Below are 15384 nucleotides of genomic sequence, written 5' to 3' on the forward strand. Positions count from 1 at the left end.
GGAGTCGTCATGTCCGTGTCGATGCTCGGCTTGTTGCTGCCGTTGACTGGTCTCTTGGCCGGAGGGCTGGCTTGAAGAGAGCCATCGGCTTTCCTCTTACCACCCGTGGATGCTGCTGTCCTGTTCATTGTTACTGGTTTCCTGTCGTTGATGTTCTTCTATCTCTCCTTTTTTTAAATCGTTTTATCTGCTGGGTTTGACCCCTTAGGCTTAAACGGGGCTTGCCGAGTAGCTTGGGGGCGGAAATGAGATTGGTCTCGTCTTTTCTTTTTATAGCTGTTCCGGCGCAAGTTCTTCTTCTTCTTATATCGTGAAGAGGACTGAATATCCGAGGTGAGGCGCAAGTAGAGCGCGAAAGATGTGGTCCTAGCAAATGAAATCCTCCAACCTGGCTTCTATTTGCCCTTTATATAATTATGCAGCTCAAGACGGCGATCGGCGCATTCACGTCTGTACGCTCAGCCGCGGGGTGAAAGCGAAAGCGATTGGCGACTTGCGCGCGGTGTGTCGCGTAGGGTGGCAGCGCATCAAAGACGCGGCAAGATCCGGCGGAGCGCGTGATGCCAGAGACGGCGAAAGGGCGAGGGAGAAGGGCCCGGCAAGAAAAGGATGGTGGTGGACGGACAATGGCAGTGAAGCAGAGGCCCATGTGATGCCGGTCCTTGGAAATCGGCTCTGGGTATGCAACAAACTTGGAGTCGTGGAGAAAAAAAAGGTGGATCAGCAGGCAGGCTTCGCTGCGGGTACGTACTGCGGCGCCTGGAGTGCTAGCACGCGGTACCTGGTGCTAGACGGCGATGACCCTTGCTGGCGAAGCGTGCTAGAGGTGCTAACAAAGAGACCAGGACGAGCACCTATAGTAGGCCTATAAGCAAACAATTAGGTGCATGTAGCAGTCAGTGTGAGTGATTGAATGCTCGCAGCCGTCTTTTGCTTCATGCCCATCCGGGTTCACCTTCGTCTACGGGTACACCTTTAATCAACTGGTTGTTATTGGCTCATGCAAGTGCAAAGCGTTTCGATGCCCTGTAGGACTTGCCGACCCTTGTCTTTCAGCTGCCCTTATATAGATGCAGCCATGGAGATGTAGTTCCTAGCAGAGGTCTTGGAAATGCTGCTATTCGCTTCTTCGCCAATCTACGGCACTCCAAGGTCTATTCATAGCACAGCTAAAACGCGGCCCTGGTACCCGCATATTCGGTTACAGGGTAAGCCCACCAACTGAACAAGACATTTCATCCTCCAGCTCTGAACAACCAACCAACCTAGACGGGCAAATTAATTGTTCAACCCAAAGCCTGCATTCGTTCACACCCTCTTTCCTTCCTCGCCTCACCCCCTTTCTGAACCGCCCCATGTCCATCCCCCATCAAGTTCAAGGCCACAGCCCATCTGCCGCTGCTAGGCTGTAGCATCACAGCTTCTCATCAGCTGCTGGTCGTGAGGTAATATGAAGTACCGATACGCAGTATATGCCTGCTACCTAATGTTTGAACGCCTCATATCTTACAGAGGACAAGAGCAGCTAAGGAGTATCCGCTACACCGGATCTCCATCTTGTTTCTCATATCTCACCCCGTAACTATTTCTCTGTCCTTCACACAGCCAGATACGCCCACCCACCCAAACATCTTCTCCGCCCCTGTCTGCCCTTGAAGCCGGGTCACAACACCAAGCGTGCATATAGCCAAACGAACCAGCCTGGGAATAGCGGCCTCTATCCGCCCTCGCCATCCCTTCCCTACGGGCACTCTCAATGCGGAGACGCTGCTCCTAATGCCGCTGCACGTAATCTCAGGCCCATCATTTGAATCTGACCTGCTGATCTACCTGAACCACCGACGAAAGACACCAAAGAAAAGTGGACGATCTTCACCTAGGTGCATTTCTGGGAGTGGCACTAACACTTAGCAGCGTTGTATCCACTAAGAAAAACGAGCAAAGACGTCGTGACCTTGGTTGTGGTGTTTAGCTCATACGTGACTAAAAGACACTCGGTTTCCTATTCCTCTCAAGACAGTTTGTCTCAGTACATGTAGTCATGATAGCTCATTCAGTCCTTCGTATCCGCAATCGACAGTTCGCTTTGCTCTGTGCCTTTGTTACAAACAATATAGTGTCTCTCCACTCTAGTTCTAGGTATAGCCTTGATACTCTAAAAGCCAAAAGCCAAAAGCCAATGACAAGGAAGAGCCTAGTCATCAGTACTCCTTGGCATTTTCCTTTTTAACGCGAAGATTGCCGTTCGCCTCAGATTTGACCTTGGCCTTTTTGATGGCCGCGGTGGGTTCCTCATCATCGAGGTCTAGACACAAAAGGCGTCACGCCCTGTTAGTAACGATTGTTGCTGATGTTGTATAAATCAAGTTCGTCAAATTCGTACCTTCAGCACCCCGCTTCTTCAGCACCCCGCTTCTTCAAGAGCTCCTGCTTGATATCGAAATCGTCATCGACAGCACCGGCGCCAAAATCCGTAGCCTTGGGAGCCTTCTTCTTCGCTATTCCTCGTTTAAAACAACTATGTTAGCCATCTACATTGTTATGAAAAGCGCTACAAACAAGTGATCACTCACGCTGGCCTTTCTTGCGTGGAGTCTTCACCGGCGTTGGCTCGCCATTATTCTCCTGGGTGTCTAAATCGGCAATTTGCTTGTTGATTCTAGTCCAAATGTTCTGCATGGACTTGACATTCCTTCCAGGGAAGTTGATCTTGTCCCATTTGATGGTGCGACCATCTTCTCTGAGCTGCGCGATAATTCGCAGAAGCAGTTGATACTGTGGAAATGCCACTGTTAGCCGAGTTGAGATGAGTTACGCCAGCATGCAACCCCAAAGGAACAGGTATATAGGCTAAGAGTGCTACATACCTTGGCCGCCTCGGTCCAGATAACACCAGACTTTTCAGGAGTTTCAAAATACATAGTAGTTTTCCTTCGTTGAATATCTTCTTAAAAAGACTGCGAAGATAATATTGTCTGGCACGAATCGATGCGTATGAGTATGAGCGTTGGAAAGAGGAAAGAATGGCTGGTGTAGGATATTAAGTATCGAGTCTCCCATAGTCGGATAAAGCCTGCCAAGATGATTGTGAACAGGGGATGAAGTGAATGACCCCGAGCTGAGAATGGACAAATCAATACTAAGTGACTGCAAAGCAATGAGCCAAGTGAAGCCCTCCGCGAAGGTGCCACCAGCATGATACGAAGTGAAACAAATCTGAAAAAGCAGCATTCTTTGACCCTCCTGCAAAGAGCAAAGAGAGAGGGTGAAAGGAACTGGGCTATGATGCCCATCATTGTGATTATCAAATAATCTTCATTGTAATGGCCTGGTGCACTCCAATATACATTCCACACGCAACCCTGTTTCTAATATACACATATTCTCACAGACACCCAATGCGGGCCAATCCTAAATCTGCCCAGAAACCCAAAGCAACCATCTGATACCAGGTGACACCTCTCAAATCTTTCACCAAGAACTTGAGAACAAAAGCTAAAGGCTGGGGATGAAAAAAAAAAAAGAGGAAGAAAAAAAACCTATGCTGAATCGCACACATATACGAGACATATATATGAGTGCGCGCATATGCTTCAGCCGTGATATGGGTATCGAACTCTTAACCATGAAAACCAAACTAAGCAAATGCCACGGGCGTAATTGCGCTCAGCCATCGCACTTTACTCGTTGAAATCTATCAACCAAACGCCTACCCAGGAAATTAAGAAGAAAGGTGGAAATAAAATCTCGTCGTCTCGTTTATATCGGCATTTTCATCTTCTCTCTAAACGCCATGAATTCTCTGAATCGGGTCTCGTGTTCCTCGCAAGCTGCGAGCCATATTCGGCGGACTCCATTGTCCTGCTCAACCCAGTTGTAATATTCAGATACGTCGGTATCGCCTCGGACCCCTAAGAATGAGTAGCCTTTAGAAACCCTTGCATTTGATATGTTGGCCTTTCGTGTGGCAAAATGGTCCACCACTTGCGAATTAAAAATGTCCCAGCGCCGTAGATAGCCTTCGAATTCTTCAAGATATTTGGTCCACACCGGAACACTTGGCTTCGCGCCTTCAACTATCAATGGAAGTCCAGGAGCAAGTGGGGGATCGGGTAGTTCAAGTTGCTGAGGCTGAGAAGGATTGTTGAGGTGTAGCTCTGCTGATGCCTGGCTCTCAAAAGGTAGATTGTCCTTGAGTTCAGTAAATGACTTGAGGCCAGGTTTCGGTGGCGCAAAAGGCGCAACATTCTTGAAATCTTCAAATGTTGCACGGAATTCTTCGCTATCTTCGGATCCCTTAAAATTGATCGGAATTTCTTTCCTTTCCTCGGACTGCCTCTGCGCTTGGCCAAGACCAGTGACGTTTCCAGGTCGCCATTCCGGCCGCGATGGCTCAACATGAATATTCCTTGCAACAGGGGAGTGATGCTGATGGTGGGTATGTGGTGGGACAATTGGAGCCGGGACGGGAATTGGAGTAGAAGTCACAGAGGGAGTAGTTGGCACAAGAGGAGGAGGAGTAGAAATAGGAGTCGCGGAGGGAGAGGCAGTTAGCGGCGAGTCAATATCCATTGCTTGCGGACTGCCAACCGTTGTAGCTTTGGGTTGAGCGTTGCGGCCTCTCCCAGCAGGGTGGTCATCGTTACTATTATCTTCCGGCATGGCAGCGGTACTGTCTTTACTCATGGGTATAGGTGTTCTTGGTACCTTTTTCCCAGTCTTCCGCGTGGGTGAGCCTGGTTTGCTGGGAGTACCAGGCCGAGGGGCAAACATCTGCGGCTCAAATTTATACTGCTCTGGGTCAAAGCGGGTTGAGTTCTGGGTAGATTGAGTTCCAAAGTTGGGCGCCTTGGGCGTGGCGACTGGCCGACGCCTGATCGGGGAGCAACGATCAGCTTTGTTGGTTGATCGAGAACGGCTCTGTGGAAGAGAGTCATTATCTCCACTTCCTGCACTGAATTGCCAAGTAGTTGAGGTGTTATCCTTGACAAAATTGGTGTTGATTCCATCAACGCTTGTGCTTTTTCGAAATTGGGCGGTTCCTGGGGCATCGGGTACGAATGTATCATCGTCCAAACTAAAATTGAAGCTGCTTGGTAGGCCATTGTTAGCATTCGATTCTTTTGTAGAAGATTTTTTATGATTGATAATGGTGCGGTGAGGTGGTTTATTGGCTTGTGCTAGGATAGCGCCTCTTTGGTTTTTGATCAAGCGTTTCAGAATGGCATTTTGTTTCTGCTCAAAAGGAGAGAGATTGTGAACTGTAACGTGCATTCCACTAGGGACACATATTTCAATCCTTGGCTTTGAGCCGACTTCGGCAATGTGTTGGTTTGGTGGTGGAGTCATTTTTAGTTGATTAGTGGACTTCTTGCCGTGATGCAATGAAGAGCCACCTGGCTTGTCTTTTTGAGGTATTGCATACATTGAAGGGTCTTTCACTCCGTTGACTGGAGTTGCAGGTTTATTGAAGGCTAATATAGAAACGTCAGCAAGCGGCCAAGTCAGATCCAGTGACAGGAAGCAGATCACTCACGCGTGTGATTAGAGGGAGTCTGATTTAATTCGTTGACAGTGAACATATTAGACAAGTGATTGGCTGCGAATGAATTGTCATTTGGTGCTGCTGCCGGCTCACTTGGAACTTTGTACGATGAGCTGGGCCGTGAGTTCGGACGTGAACTGGGAGGAACAGGGACAGCCCGGGGTCTCTCATCAGCTCCTGTCTCGAATTGGCTCCTTTGGGCTCCGCCTGTCGACTCTTTCCGTGGCATACTAGGGCTACGACGCTTAGGCGTTGGTGGACTCGCTGGTTCTGAGCGCGGTTCTTTGCGAGATGGGACCTTGGCACTTTTCGCTCGGTTGATAGGACTACTGTCAGAAGGGTCGGACTTTTCGCTCCCGTCTTTGGTATATGGGGAGCTCTGCGGAGGGTCCATGAAGCTTTCTTCGGTGCGACTTTTCTCTCTAAACTGGGCCAGGGGATCGGGTACTGGTTCTGCTGCTCGCTCAGCGTTCATACGGGAGGAGTAGTAGTTGTTGTTGGTCACTGGTGGCTCGTCGCCAGGGGTGTTTGACCGAGGATAGTATCCGGCCTTCTTGGCCCCGAAAGATGCCTCAGCTCTCTTTTTGGCGCTCTCAGTTCGTGGTGGTGGAGGTGGTGGTGGGACGGGGCGGTCTTGCTGTGCGTTCTTAGCACCGCCTTTCCGCATGCTTTCAAAAGCTCGTGCAGCCGTGGCCGGCGCTGGTTGTTGTTTGGCGGTTGGAGGCACACCGGCTGAGAATCTCTCGTTCCATCTCTGGGCCCCGGAAGTACCTCTTGTTCCATTCTGTGGCCCTGAAGTGGCTGTTCGCGGCTGACCACGTCGAGGTGGAGTAGGGTACTGCTGGCTAACATTTTGCCACGGGTTTCCTCTCACGCCTGAAGAGGCAGGATATCTAGAGGCGGCAGATCGTGCGAAAGAGGCGTCGTATTTGGCCTTGGCATCGGGATCGCTGAGTACTTCGTGAGCGGCTTGGATGATTTGGAACTGCGAGTTGACCTCTTGTTCTCGGCCAGGATTACGATCGGGATGATATTTCAGAGCTGTATCCGAGTAATTAGACGATGATTTCTTTCCTAACAAAAGGAGTTATGTAACTGGCTGGGACCGTTGCACACCTAGCTTTCGAAATTGCTTTTTGATCTCCGTGACATCTGCCGTCATGGGCAGCTCCAAGTCGGCGTAGTAGTTCCGTTGGGGTGCCATCGCAGCACAGAATATCCTGGTTGACCAGGCTTCAGTTCCGAAACGGAATATCTTGCTATGTTGAGCTCTTGGGCTGCAATAACCATGTCTCGCTCAACAGATATATTCCACTCGGGATCAGACGAGAATGGTAGTGGGCAGGGCAGACGTAGTATCAGCAAATATAATGCGGGCAAAATCGTAACAGAGATCGGAAACGAGGAGAGCGCAGATTGGCAGATTGTGTTGCGGCTCGACTTTCGGTGCTCGCAGCCTAACGGAGGGCTATGCTTTTGACGTCGTCTTTCGATGCTTAGGTAGAGCTCCCTGGTAGACACCCTGGCGGTTAGCGAGAGAATTGGAGCGGCAGACAAGGTTGCTGCTGCAAGACGCCCCACGTTGAAGAATCAATAAGAAAGAGTGAGAAGGGAGAAGGGAGAAGCTGCCACCTTGAGCAGAAATATTTATCTTGAGAGGGCCGCAGGGCTGCCAGCTGTCAGCCTGATGCGCCCAGCAGCTAAGGCAAAAAGCAGCCGCTCGCTCAGGCAGTAAGCTCTCTCTCCGTGGATGCGTTGTTGTAGCCCACCATGCAACTGACAGGGGTCGTTCCGAAAATGCAGAACGGGAAAACAGTAGAAGAAAAACAAGCTTGCCAGTCCTCGATCGCGAGTTCGCAGCATGCAAAAGACGACAATAAAACTGGTTGCAACACAAGGGAGAGCGGCAGCTTACCTGGAATGACGTCTGTGCAGCGATGCACGCAGCAAAATGACAAAGAGTGTAGACAAGAAGGGATGCTTTCCGCGGTGGGAGGGCAAAGAGGCCTCGGAACCCAAACAGGCGATGTTTGGCAGACAGCCAACGCGCTCCCCTCCAAATATGTCGTGCGTGCAGATTCTGAGGGCGGATATATCGAAATTAGAAAAACAAGAAAACGTGTTGACACAGAAACGAAGGCGGAAGAAGAGAACAGTCGCAAAGAAGGAGAGGAAGAGCTGAAGCCCAAGTTTTGTTCTGCTTGTTTGAATTCAGGCACTTGGTCCCCGCGGTGACGCAGCGCTTTGTTGATGCTGGCCGAGCGGCTGTGGCTGAGTATAAGTGCGCATGAGCCTCGAGCAGGTGGCGCGCATCGAGATGGATTCCAGTTCCTTTCAGGGTCTGATCCCATGCCCCGCCAAAAAGAGCTATGGGCTGCCGCGAGCTAGCTCAGCTTACAGTAATTAGCATCTAATATACGCAAACTCATCCTTGGGGTATGGATGTCAGTTTGATCCCGTAATAGTTGATATCGAGAAGTAGAACGACGAGAAGCGTAGATACAAGCAGAAATATACCTGTACATACATAATAGGAACAGGTGTATTTGAGTTCCAGGTCTACTAAGATAAGAGGGACACAAAATAGGCACATGTCATGATAGGCACCTCCATAAACGGCACGCCAATATGTGAATACCTTGGGCTTATTTTCCTAGGCACGGCAGCGAGCTAAGTTAATCATAAGGGCAATGTGTATCCTCTGATACGCCATCCCTTTCCATGCAGAACCTGATCAGGGCCCTTTGACTGACCCTTGTTCGCACGTGAAAGCAGGCGCGGGGCTCTTTTTCACAGCAGATAATCTACATGACCAAGGCCTCCACGCGCTTACTAGTAGTATAATCGAACGCGCTGTAGGCATTGTTCTATGTTTGAGCTATTTGCGGCATTATTACGCTCTCTTTCTCTTTCTACAATGTTTTTTAAAGTTTCTGTCATGTGACAATGCGTTTTACAAACATCATTCTCGTCCTTTGCTGATCCTCCCACTAGCGCTTTACAGCAAGGTGAGACATGCCACTTTCGGCACTCACTGCTGTCGTAGCTGTATACTAAAATGAAGATATACTTGCTTGCCCTTTGCAAATCCAAGACAAAAATGCATATATAACATCTCATATCCGTGAGATATGTTGCAAACATGGTATCGAAAATTAAAGCATGGCTTCTCAAGATACTCGTTCATCATATATGCTAAATTCAAGTATCCTCTCAAACCTCATTGCCGTATAGTTCATATGCTAGACTATATTCTTATCCATAGAGAACCTATGTGTAAAGCCAAGCACCTTCATGTACATTCACCATTCTTCATCACTCCACACTCCCTCAAGACATACTAAAACAGTTGAATATCCTAGCTACCCTCATCTACAATATTGAAACGCCAATGCTTGCAATCCTCACCACAAACAAAAAGTATGCACCTTTGGTAGAAACAAGAGAGGAAAAATTATATAAGGGGAGAAAAGAAAAGAGTGCTCCGAAATCAAGTAATTCATGCTGCTGCTGTATGACCCTTTCTCGTGCCCATTTGCCCCTTCAAGAAGACCCTTGAGCAGCCTTCTCTGCCGCAATTTTGGCCTCCATCTTGCGTCTCGCCGCCAGAATCATCTCATCTCTTCTTCGCTGCAGCGCAGACTGTCGCTCTTCGCGGTTGGAACTCCATGCTTTGCCATCTTTCTGCGCTTCTTCCTCTTCTCCTGCGGCCGCTGAGACTGCAACCTTATCCCTCAGGTTGTAGCGTGTAATTAGATCGGGCTGGCTCGGCTTCTCGGGTTGCTTCGCCGCTGGGCCAGAGCTTCCAGTCGGAGGCGATTGGGTTCGCAGCGGTGGAGGTTGGAACGTCACAGGAGGCTATCCGTCAATACGTGCTCGCATTAGCATGTCGGCCGCCGCCAGGAGTAGTAAATGGTTGTGGAACAACGGGTGGACAAGAGAACCATACCGTTTCTAAGCGACCTGCCAGAATCCGCTCTGTGGTGCTCTGGATATTCCCGCCGTTGCGTTGCAGGTCCCACAAGATGCTCCGTCTCTCAACCTGCGGAAACATTTGCTGTATCCTCTGTACTGCCACCTCTCTTGATCTGAGCATCTGCTCTGCGGTCCGCACCGGCGGCCGTTCTGGGTTCGGCCCCGAAAAGAAAAGATACCGCACTATCAGCCCCGACACAATCAGGACAATGGCGAAGAAGGGTAGCGAGATTTGTTCGTCCGACATGATGGGCTGTTCGAGACCGCGATTGCGGTGTCACTTTGGGGGGCAATCTGAAGGAGACTTCGCCGATGACAGGTGATGCAACTCGAGTCGGAGCTTGGGTTCTCGTCTGGACGATGAGCAGTCGGTGAGGTTCGAAGCTAGAATCGCGACCAGCAAACTTGGAGCAAGTTTCAGAACGACACAAAGCCAGATTTAACGGAGTTCAAGCATCAGCTATGCGGGTGTCGCCAGTCGAATTCGTTTCCGTAGCTTGGGCCAGTCGATTCTTAGCTCATTGTTAGGTAGAGAGCCATGCATGTGCTGCCAGATTGCTTGTGCTCTTGGAGCTAAAAGATATGGTGGAACCTCGGCTAATTTCATGCTCAGCAACGAACATCTCATACAAAAACAGGAACCTTTTCACGCGCGACAGCATGCCCAGACGCTATAGGGGCAATGATTGCCAGAAGAAAAAAAGATGAGAAGAGAGAAATGATTATCTGCGCGTAATTTTAATCTCAGATGAGAATAGCGAAAACTTTTGTAGAATATTCTTAGGTATTAGGTACGTGAACAAGTCATTGACTTACAGGACCACCCAACACATCATCACTGTATACAGGTACACCCAGTTCAAGCAGGCACGCAAGACACACAAGCGCATGCAGACACAAACTCAGAAATCAAGGATATGCCAGCCGGTAGCACATGCTCTCCGGCCAGCCTTTTCTCATTGAATCGTAATGCAATCCATCTTAACCATCGCAACCTAGGTAGTAATCTAGGCCTGCCTTTGAAAACCGACTCTGCATTCCAGGACCGTCATGTAACCGAACCCATTCCTATAAAAGCAATAATAATTCCTCGATCCTTGTTCCTAATGGCTGAAACGCCAAAACGATTAAGCAGCTCGACTAAGCTTTCGCGTCCCTAATCAGCAAGCAAGCAAGCAAACCATCCTTGGGCTAAGAAAAAAAAGAGGACGTCGAAGCCCCTTCATACATTCAATACTTCTCTATGACAACACTGGCGGCGGTTGTCCTAAAGAGGTATCCAGATCTCCGTAGTGCAGTGTGAACTCTCTCTATATCATTGGAGGAGCGCAGGCGGTCAGCTTCTGAACATGTCATACGTCCAGCGTGTTCAACGTTGACTTACCCGATCCTTTCGCCAAGTGGCAGTATCCCATACAATGTAGTATCCTCGCTCATGGTTGGGACTTAGGATTTGAGGAGTCATGTGCTCATCCTTGGTCAACCAAACCTGCAACTTCTTATGCCATCGCCAGTTTCTGGAATGTCTGGTTTATGTTAGCTATACGTATTTGGTCAACATAAGAGCTATCTTCTGTGCTCACAATTCCACCGCAGCCATCTGCTGCTTGACATCCAAGGGACAGCTATAGAAGATCCAGAACAGGGTTTCCTCGTTGAAACTCTGTATCTTGGTTTCTATCGGCTGCACGTTTGTTACGCTGTAGCAGTCGGGTAATCGAAATTTATTAGTGTTGACCGTCGGTTTTGGGGGAGTATCATCCAATACTGAGTACATTTGGGTTGAGATCAGACTAAAGTTCAAGCAACGTCAGCTTCTTTGCCCTCACACACTGCAGGTTGTGATAATTAGTCTCCAGGCGACTCACTCTGGGGAAGATAGATCAAGACCAATCGAGCTGGGGTCCATCCCTATGATCATGGCGTGATAATCGGGGTAGTTGTTCATCAGTGTTCGTAGACCTTTTATCCCCCATTTATCAACCGCCGCCATTCCTGCCAAGGGATCTACGACATCTGCTGCTTGGCTATCCTTGCGTTCGGCCAATCTTCCGTTCGGACCTTCGCTTCCAATCACACCAAGAGATCCGCGTCCTTCAGCAGTTGGCGAAGCTACTTCCGACGCCTTGCCTGAGCCGTCTTCTCGAAACTTCTGCTTACCATCAAGTTGCTGTTGCGGCTGCTGTCGACCAGGACCTACATTTTGTTAGGATCAAGCTCTAGCTAAGAGTGTATAAGATAAGACGAAGAATTCAGGCGCCTTCTTACCGTTTGGTGTGCCGATGGCGGGCGGTGATCGTACGTCACTTGCCCGGCTTGTTGCTGTTAGAGCATTCAGCAAGCCATTTCCCCCACCGCTCTGCATTGGACCTGAGGAGACAGGATTTTGCGGTCCAAAGCCAATCGAAGACATGACGTTACCGCCGCGCTCTGAACCAATTTCTCCATTGGATGTCCGATTTAATGGAGGGAAATCATCAACGCTGTTTGGTTGAACTTGGGAAGGTTGTGCTCCAAAACGAAATGGCCCCTGATTTGGCTGCATCCGGGAGGACGGAGGACCGAAGAGATCATCCTGTCCACCTTGCTGAGAGGATCCTTGTGTCGGCTGATTTCGCTGAATAGGTCCACCGATATTTCTCGAGCCCGCCGTAGACCACATCGACCCTTGGGTTGTGCTAGGGAGTTGAGAGTTATTGGAAAGCGATGGGAATTCCCTGTGCATGTCAATTAGCGGATTTTGCGAAATACTGTGCCCCTGGGCACTCTGTGGAATAAATTCAGCAGGAAAAGGAGGGCGCAGAGTCGGCTTCGAAGAATTCGGGTTTGCCTGTCCCTTGAGGACGGCAGAGTAGGCCAAGCCAGGGAAGGACTGCGATCCAGGCCCCATGTTTGACGGTGATTCTTCAACTCTGATTCTGACTAGTTTGTGTTTCTTCTCCACCGGGCGACTCATAGTGATTTGATGTTGCAAACGGCAGAAAGCAGTGAAGGGATCGCGAGGGCGCAGTGAAGTGATATAGCGACGGGGAATTTTAACAGAAGTGAATGCATGGAAAGGACGTACGACAAGTCGAGTGGCGTAGCAGGTTGTGACCCGCTCAAGCTCTGCGCAAAACTGACGTTTCCTCCCAGCTGGCGGGCCTGGTTCTGAAAGGCGCCGCCGCCCATTGGAACAGCTGCATTGAACGCCCAGCCTGAGGCGTTGTTCGCTATATCGTATCACGCCAGTTGTTAGCACTTGGCTTCTGAACCTAGCAGTGGCTTTTCCCTTCAACCCCAAATCCAAGCCCGCTTCAATACACAAGTAAAGTACCTAATTTACCATTTGGTAATCGAGTCGACACTGATCGCCCTTGCTGTGGTTGCTGTTGGCTTCCAAAGCCGCCGGGTATTCCCCGTAACGTCTGCGGCACCGCTCCTGTGGGAGAAAAGACACATGGCATTAGCATCTGTTTTTTCAAGTCCATTTCCGATATCGACATTTCAAGATTCTCGTCCGCTGCCCAAGGTCCAACAGTGCAAAGCCCATCCCTATTCAAAAGCCGTGTTCAAATCGGAGCTCGCCTGTAGTATCCTCGACAGTCTCGTTGTAGGTGGGGCATCGACGACGACGGCTGTCTCTTCGTTTCTGCAACGACGAGCCGGGCAGCAAGACGAGATATATGAAATACCATGTCCCGACTCGTGAACGTATAGAAGATGTGCTTCAGAAAAAACACTGTAGCCATCCGTCGAACCGATCGCACGCCGCTGGCTAATGGGCAGGGAACAAAGGCCCTTCTGGAGCCGAGATTGTCGAGGGGGAGACATTTGGACATGTCCTACCTGGTCGATTCATGATTGCTCGTGGTTTCGCAGGCCACCGGGGTATGACACTGCTGATATGGTGTCGCGTATGTATCTGGATCGTGTATCGAAACCCAATTCGGCGGTCCCTTATCGTACCGATTGTCTATCGTGACCTCGAATCTTTTTAATCTGGTGTCGTCCAGGAAGGCTGGGCTCTGGCGCGGAGCATGCTGGCCGGATTCAAGTGGGTCCGCGCCGAATCTGACCCGCCAGCCAATCAAATCAGGCGACAGACTACGAGGCTGGCTGATTACATGATGGGTACAGAGTACCACGGCTGCAATTCTATCTCAACCTCGCCGGTTTCGTAAATGTGATGAATTGTTCATTTCAATGGACGACTTATCTAGACTAGATGAACGTTTCACTATCATGATCTTCGAAATAATGTTTAGCATATTTCATTCTCAACATTCTTCTAATTAATCGTCTGTCTAAAATTCGACCTAAAATCTATGCCCTGCACCCCTCTACCGATGAGAATAATCTTGCCTTCTGTTGCAGTAATTTCAGCGCCATTTGGAGCATCCATGATCTCGAATATTTCTCTAACACCTTGTAACAACTTCACATCGCCGTTGTTAAAGACAAGACGGCCCTTGGAACGATGAATCTCAAACTCTATAGAGGTTTCTGTACCTGGAAGCTTGTGGTCCCAGAGAACTGCTCGTAGCCATCGGTCAACATCTTGCAGTTGCTCGGGGCGCAGAGCTGTCACTGGTATAGAAACAGTCGATATCGTCTAGTTTTCAGTTAGCTGCTTTTCCCTGCTTTTCCCTCCTCTCTCTCCTGGTACTCACCGGATCCAGATGACTGTGGCCTTTGTTCTTAGCCTCTTCCACATTGAACTGGTCATATGCATGAAGATCTAGCAAGAATCCCTCAAGCTCGGGCACTTCGCTTCTCTGCGTCACATGTATTCTCGCAGCTCCGTTAATGGACTCAATCCGTTCTCTGACTCTTCTCAGCTCGTCTTCACTGACTAAATCCGCTTTATTCAAAACAATGACATCGGCGTGCGAAATCTGCACGTGAGCTGTTGTCATCAAAGGGCCGTGATGGTCATGTTCGTTATGATCCTCGATTTTCCCCTTCGTGTCGTCAAGGCTGTATAGGATATTCTTTGCGTCCACCAGAGTCACCACTCCATCGAGGTATATTGTGCTGCCAAGGCCATCATCAACCCAGAAAAGAGGTGCAATATTGCCAGGGTCTGCCAGTCCAGTTGTTTCGAGCAAAATGTAGTCGAAAGCTCCTTTTTTTTCCATCAGAGATTCGATGGCATTTACACCAGTATCCCTGCGCAAAGTTAGTCTTTTCCAAAAGGAAAAAAAAAAAAAAAAAAAAAAAAGTACGGCGGAGGGGCTTACTTGACAGAGCAACATAGGCAGCCGTTTCCAACTTCAAGCCACTCCTCTACTCTATTGTCGCCCTGGCTCACTGTGAGAGACTTTTCAATGTCCACGGCTAAAAAGATGATTAACTGTTAGAAGATTTGCCAGAGCAAGAGCAAGTTTTAAATGTATATACATACAATCTCCAAATTCTATTCCCCATAATATGTTAGCCTGAACAGATACATGCATATGTGCACTACCTTATGAAAGTCACCAGCGCTGCTTACCATTCATGATAACGGCAATCTTTTTGCCATGTTGGGCTGTAAGTATGTAATTCAATAGCGTCGTCTTCCCAGCGCCGAGATATCCTATTTAATCTATCAGCCATCACTTCATACACGTATTTTTGCTAGCGCCATTGATAATCTCACCTGTCACAATGGTTATGGGTACTTTTACATTGACGCTCTCTCCAGAGTTCTGAATCCCACCACTAACGTCAACCAGCTCCGGAGGGGCATCGTCGTCAAAGTTCATAATGCCAGACGGAGATAATGGGAGGCAATCTAGATATATGAACGAGAAAGAAGAAACAATCACAAGTGTGCTCAGGAGTATCTAAAACGAAAGTCTCAGGATTAAGATCCAAATATTACCAATGGAAAGAGGTAG

At 49.1% G+C, this 15384-nt stretch overlaps 4 protein-coding genes across 4 annotated transcripts; all 4 read right to left on the minus strand.

Moving 5' to 3' along the window:
- Positions 1 to 2201: 2201 nt before the first annotated feature.
- On the minus strand, positions 2202 to 2921 carry TGAM01_v201758 (hypothetical protein; the record flags this gene model as incomplete). The annotated part of the gene is made up of 4 exons (XM_018805902.1): positions 2202 to 2305; positions 2409 to 2498; positions 2574 to 2745; positions 2868 to 2921. The coding sequence occupies 4 exons, from the start codon at positions 2919 to 2921 to the stop codon at positions 2202 to 2204; spliced, it is 420 nt and encodes a 139-aa protein (XP_018660856.1).
- An 838-nt stretch (positions 2922 to 3759) lies between these two features.
- Positions 3760 to 6749, minus strand: TGAM01_v201759 (hypothetical protein; the record flags this gene model as incomplete). The annotated part of the gene is made up of 3 exons (XM_024548835.1): positions 3760 to 5474; positions 5537 to 6586; positions 6662 to 6749. 3 exons carry the CDS (start codon positions 6747 to 6749, stop codon positions 3760 to 3762), a joined length of 2853 nt encoding a protein of 950 aa, XP_024406446.1.
- A 2339-nt stretch (positions 6750 to 9088) lies between these two features.
- On the minus strand, positions 9089 to 9767 carry TGAM01_v201760 (hypothetical protein; the record flags this gene model as incomplete). Its single annotated transcript, XM_018805904.1, has 2 exons — positions 9089 to 9403; positions 9495 to 9767. The coding sequence occupies 2 exons, from the start codon at positions 9765 to 9767 to the stop codon at positions 9089 to 9091; spliced, it is 588 nt and encodes a 195-aa protein (XP_018660858.1).
- A 994-nt stretch (positions 9768 to 10761) lies between these two features.
- TGAM01_v201761 (hypothetical protein) lies at positions 10762 to 15249 on the minus strand (the record flags this gene model as incomplete). Its single annotated transcript, XM_024548836.1, has 10 exons — positions 10762 to 10830; positions 10905 to 11046; positions 11104 to 11313; positions 11389 to 11716; positions 11789 to 12732; positions 13819 to 14114; positions 14173 to 14671; positions 14743 to 14839; positions 14997 to 15080; positions 15144 to 15249. 10 exons carry the CDS (start codon positions 15247 to 15249, stop codon positions 10762 to 10764), a joined length of 2775 nt encoding a protein of 924 aa, XP_024406447.1.
- Positions 15250 to 15384: the final 135 nt, after the last annotated feature.

The sequence above is a fragment of the Trichoderma gamsii genome, assembly GCF_001481775.2.
Source record: "Trichoderma gamsii strain T6085 chromosome Unknown Scaffold_4.2, whole genome shotgun sequence".
Taxonomy (NCBI): domain Eukaryota; kingdom Fungi; phylum Ascomycota; class Sordariomycetes; order Hypocreales; family Hypocreaceae; genus Trichoderma; species Trichoderma gamsii.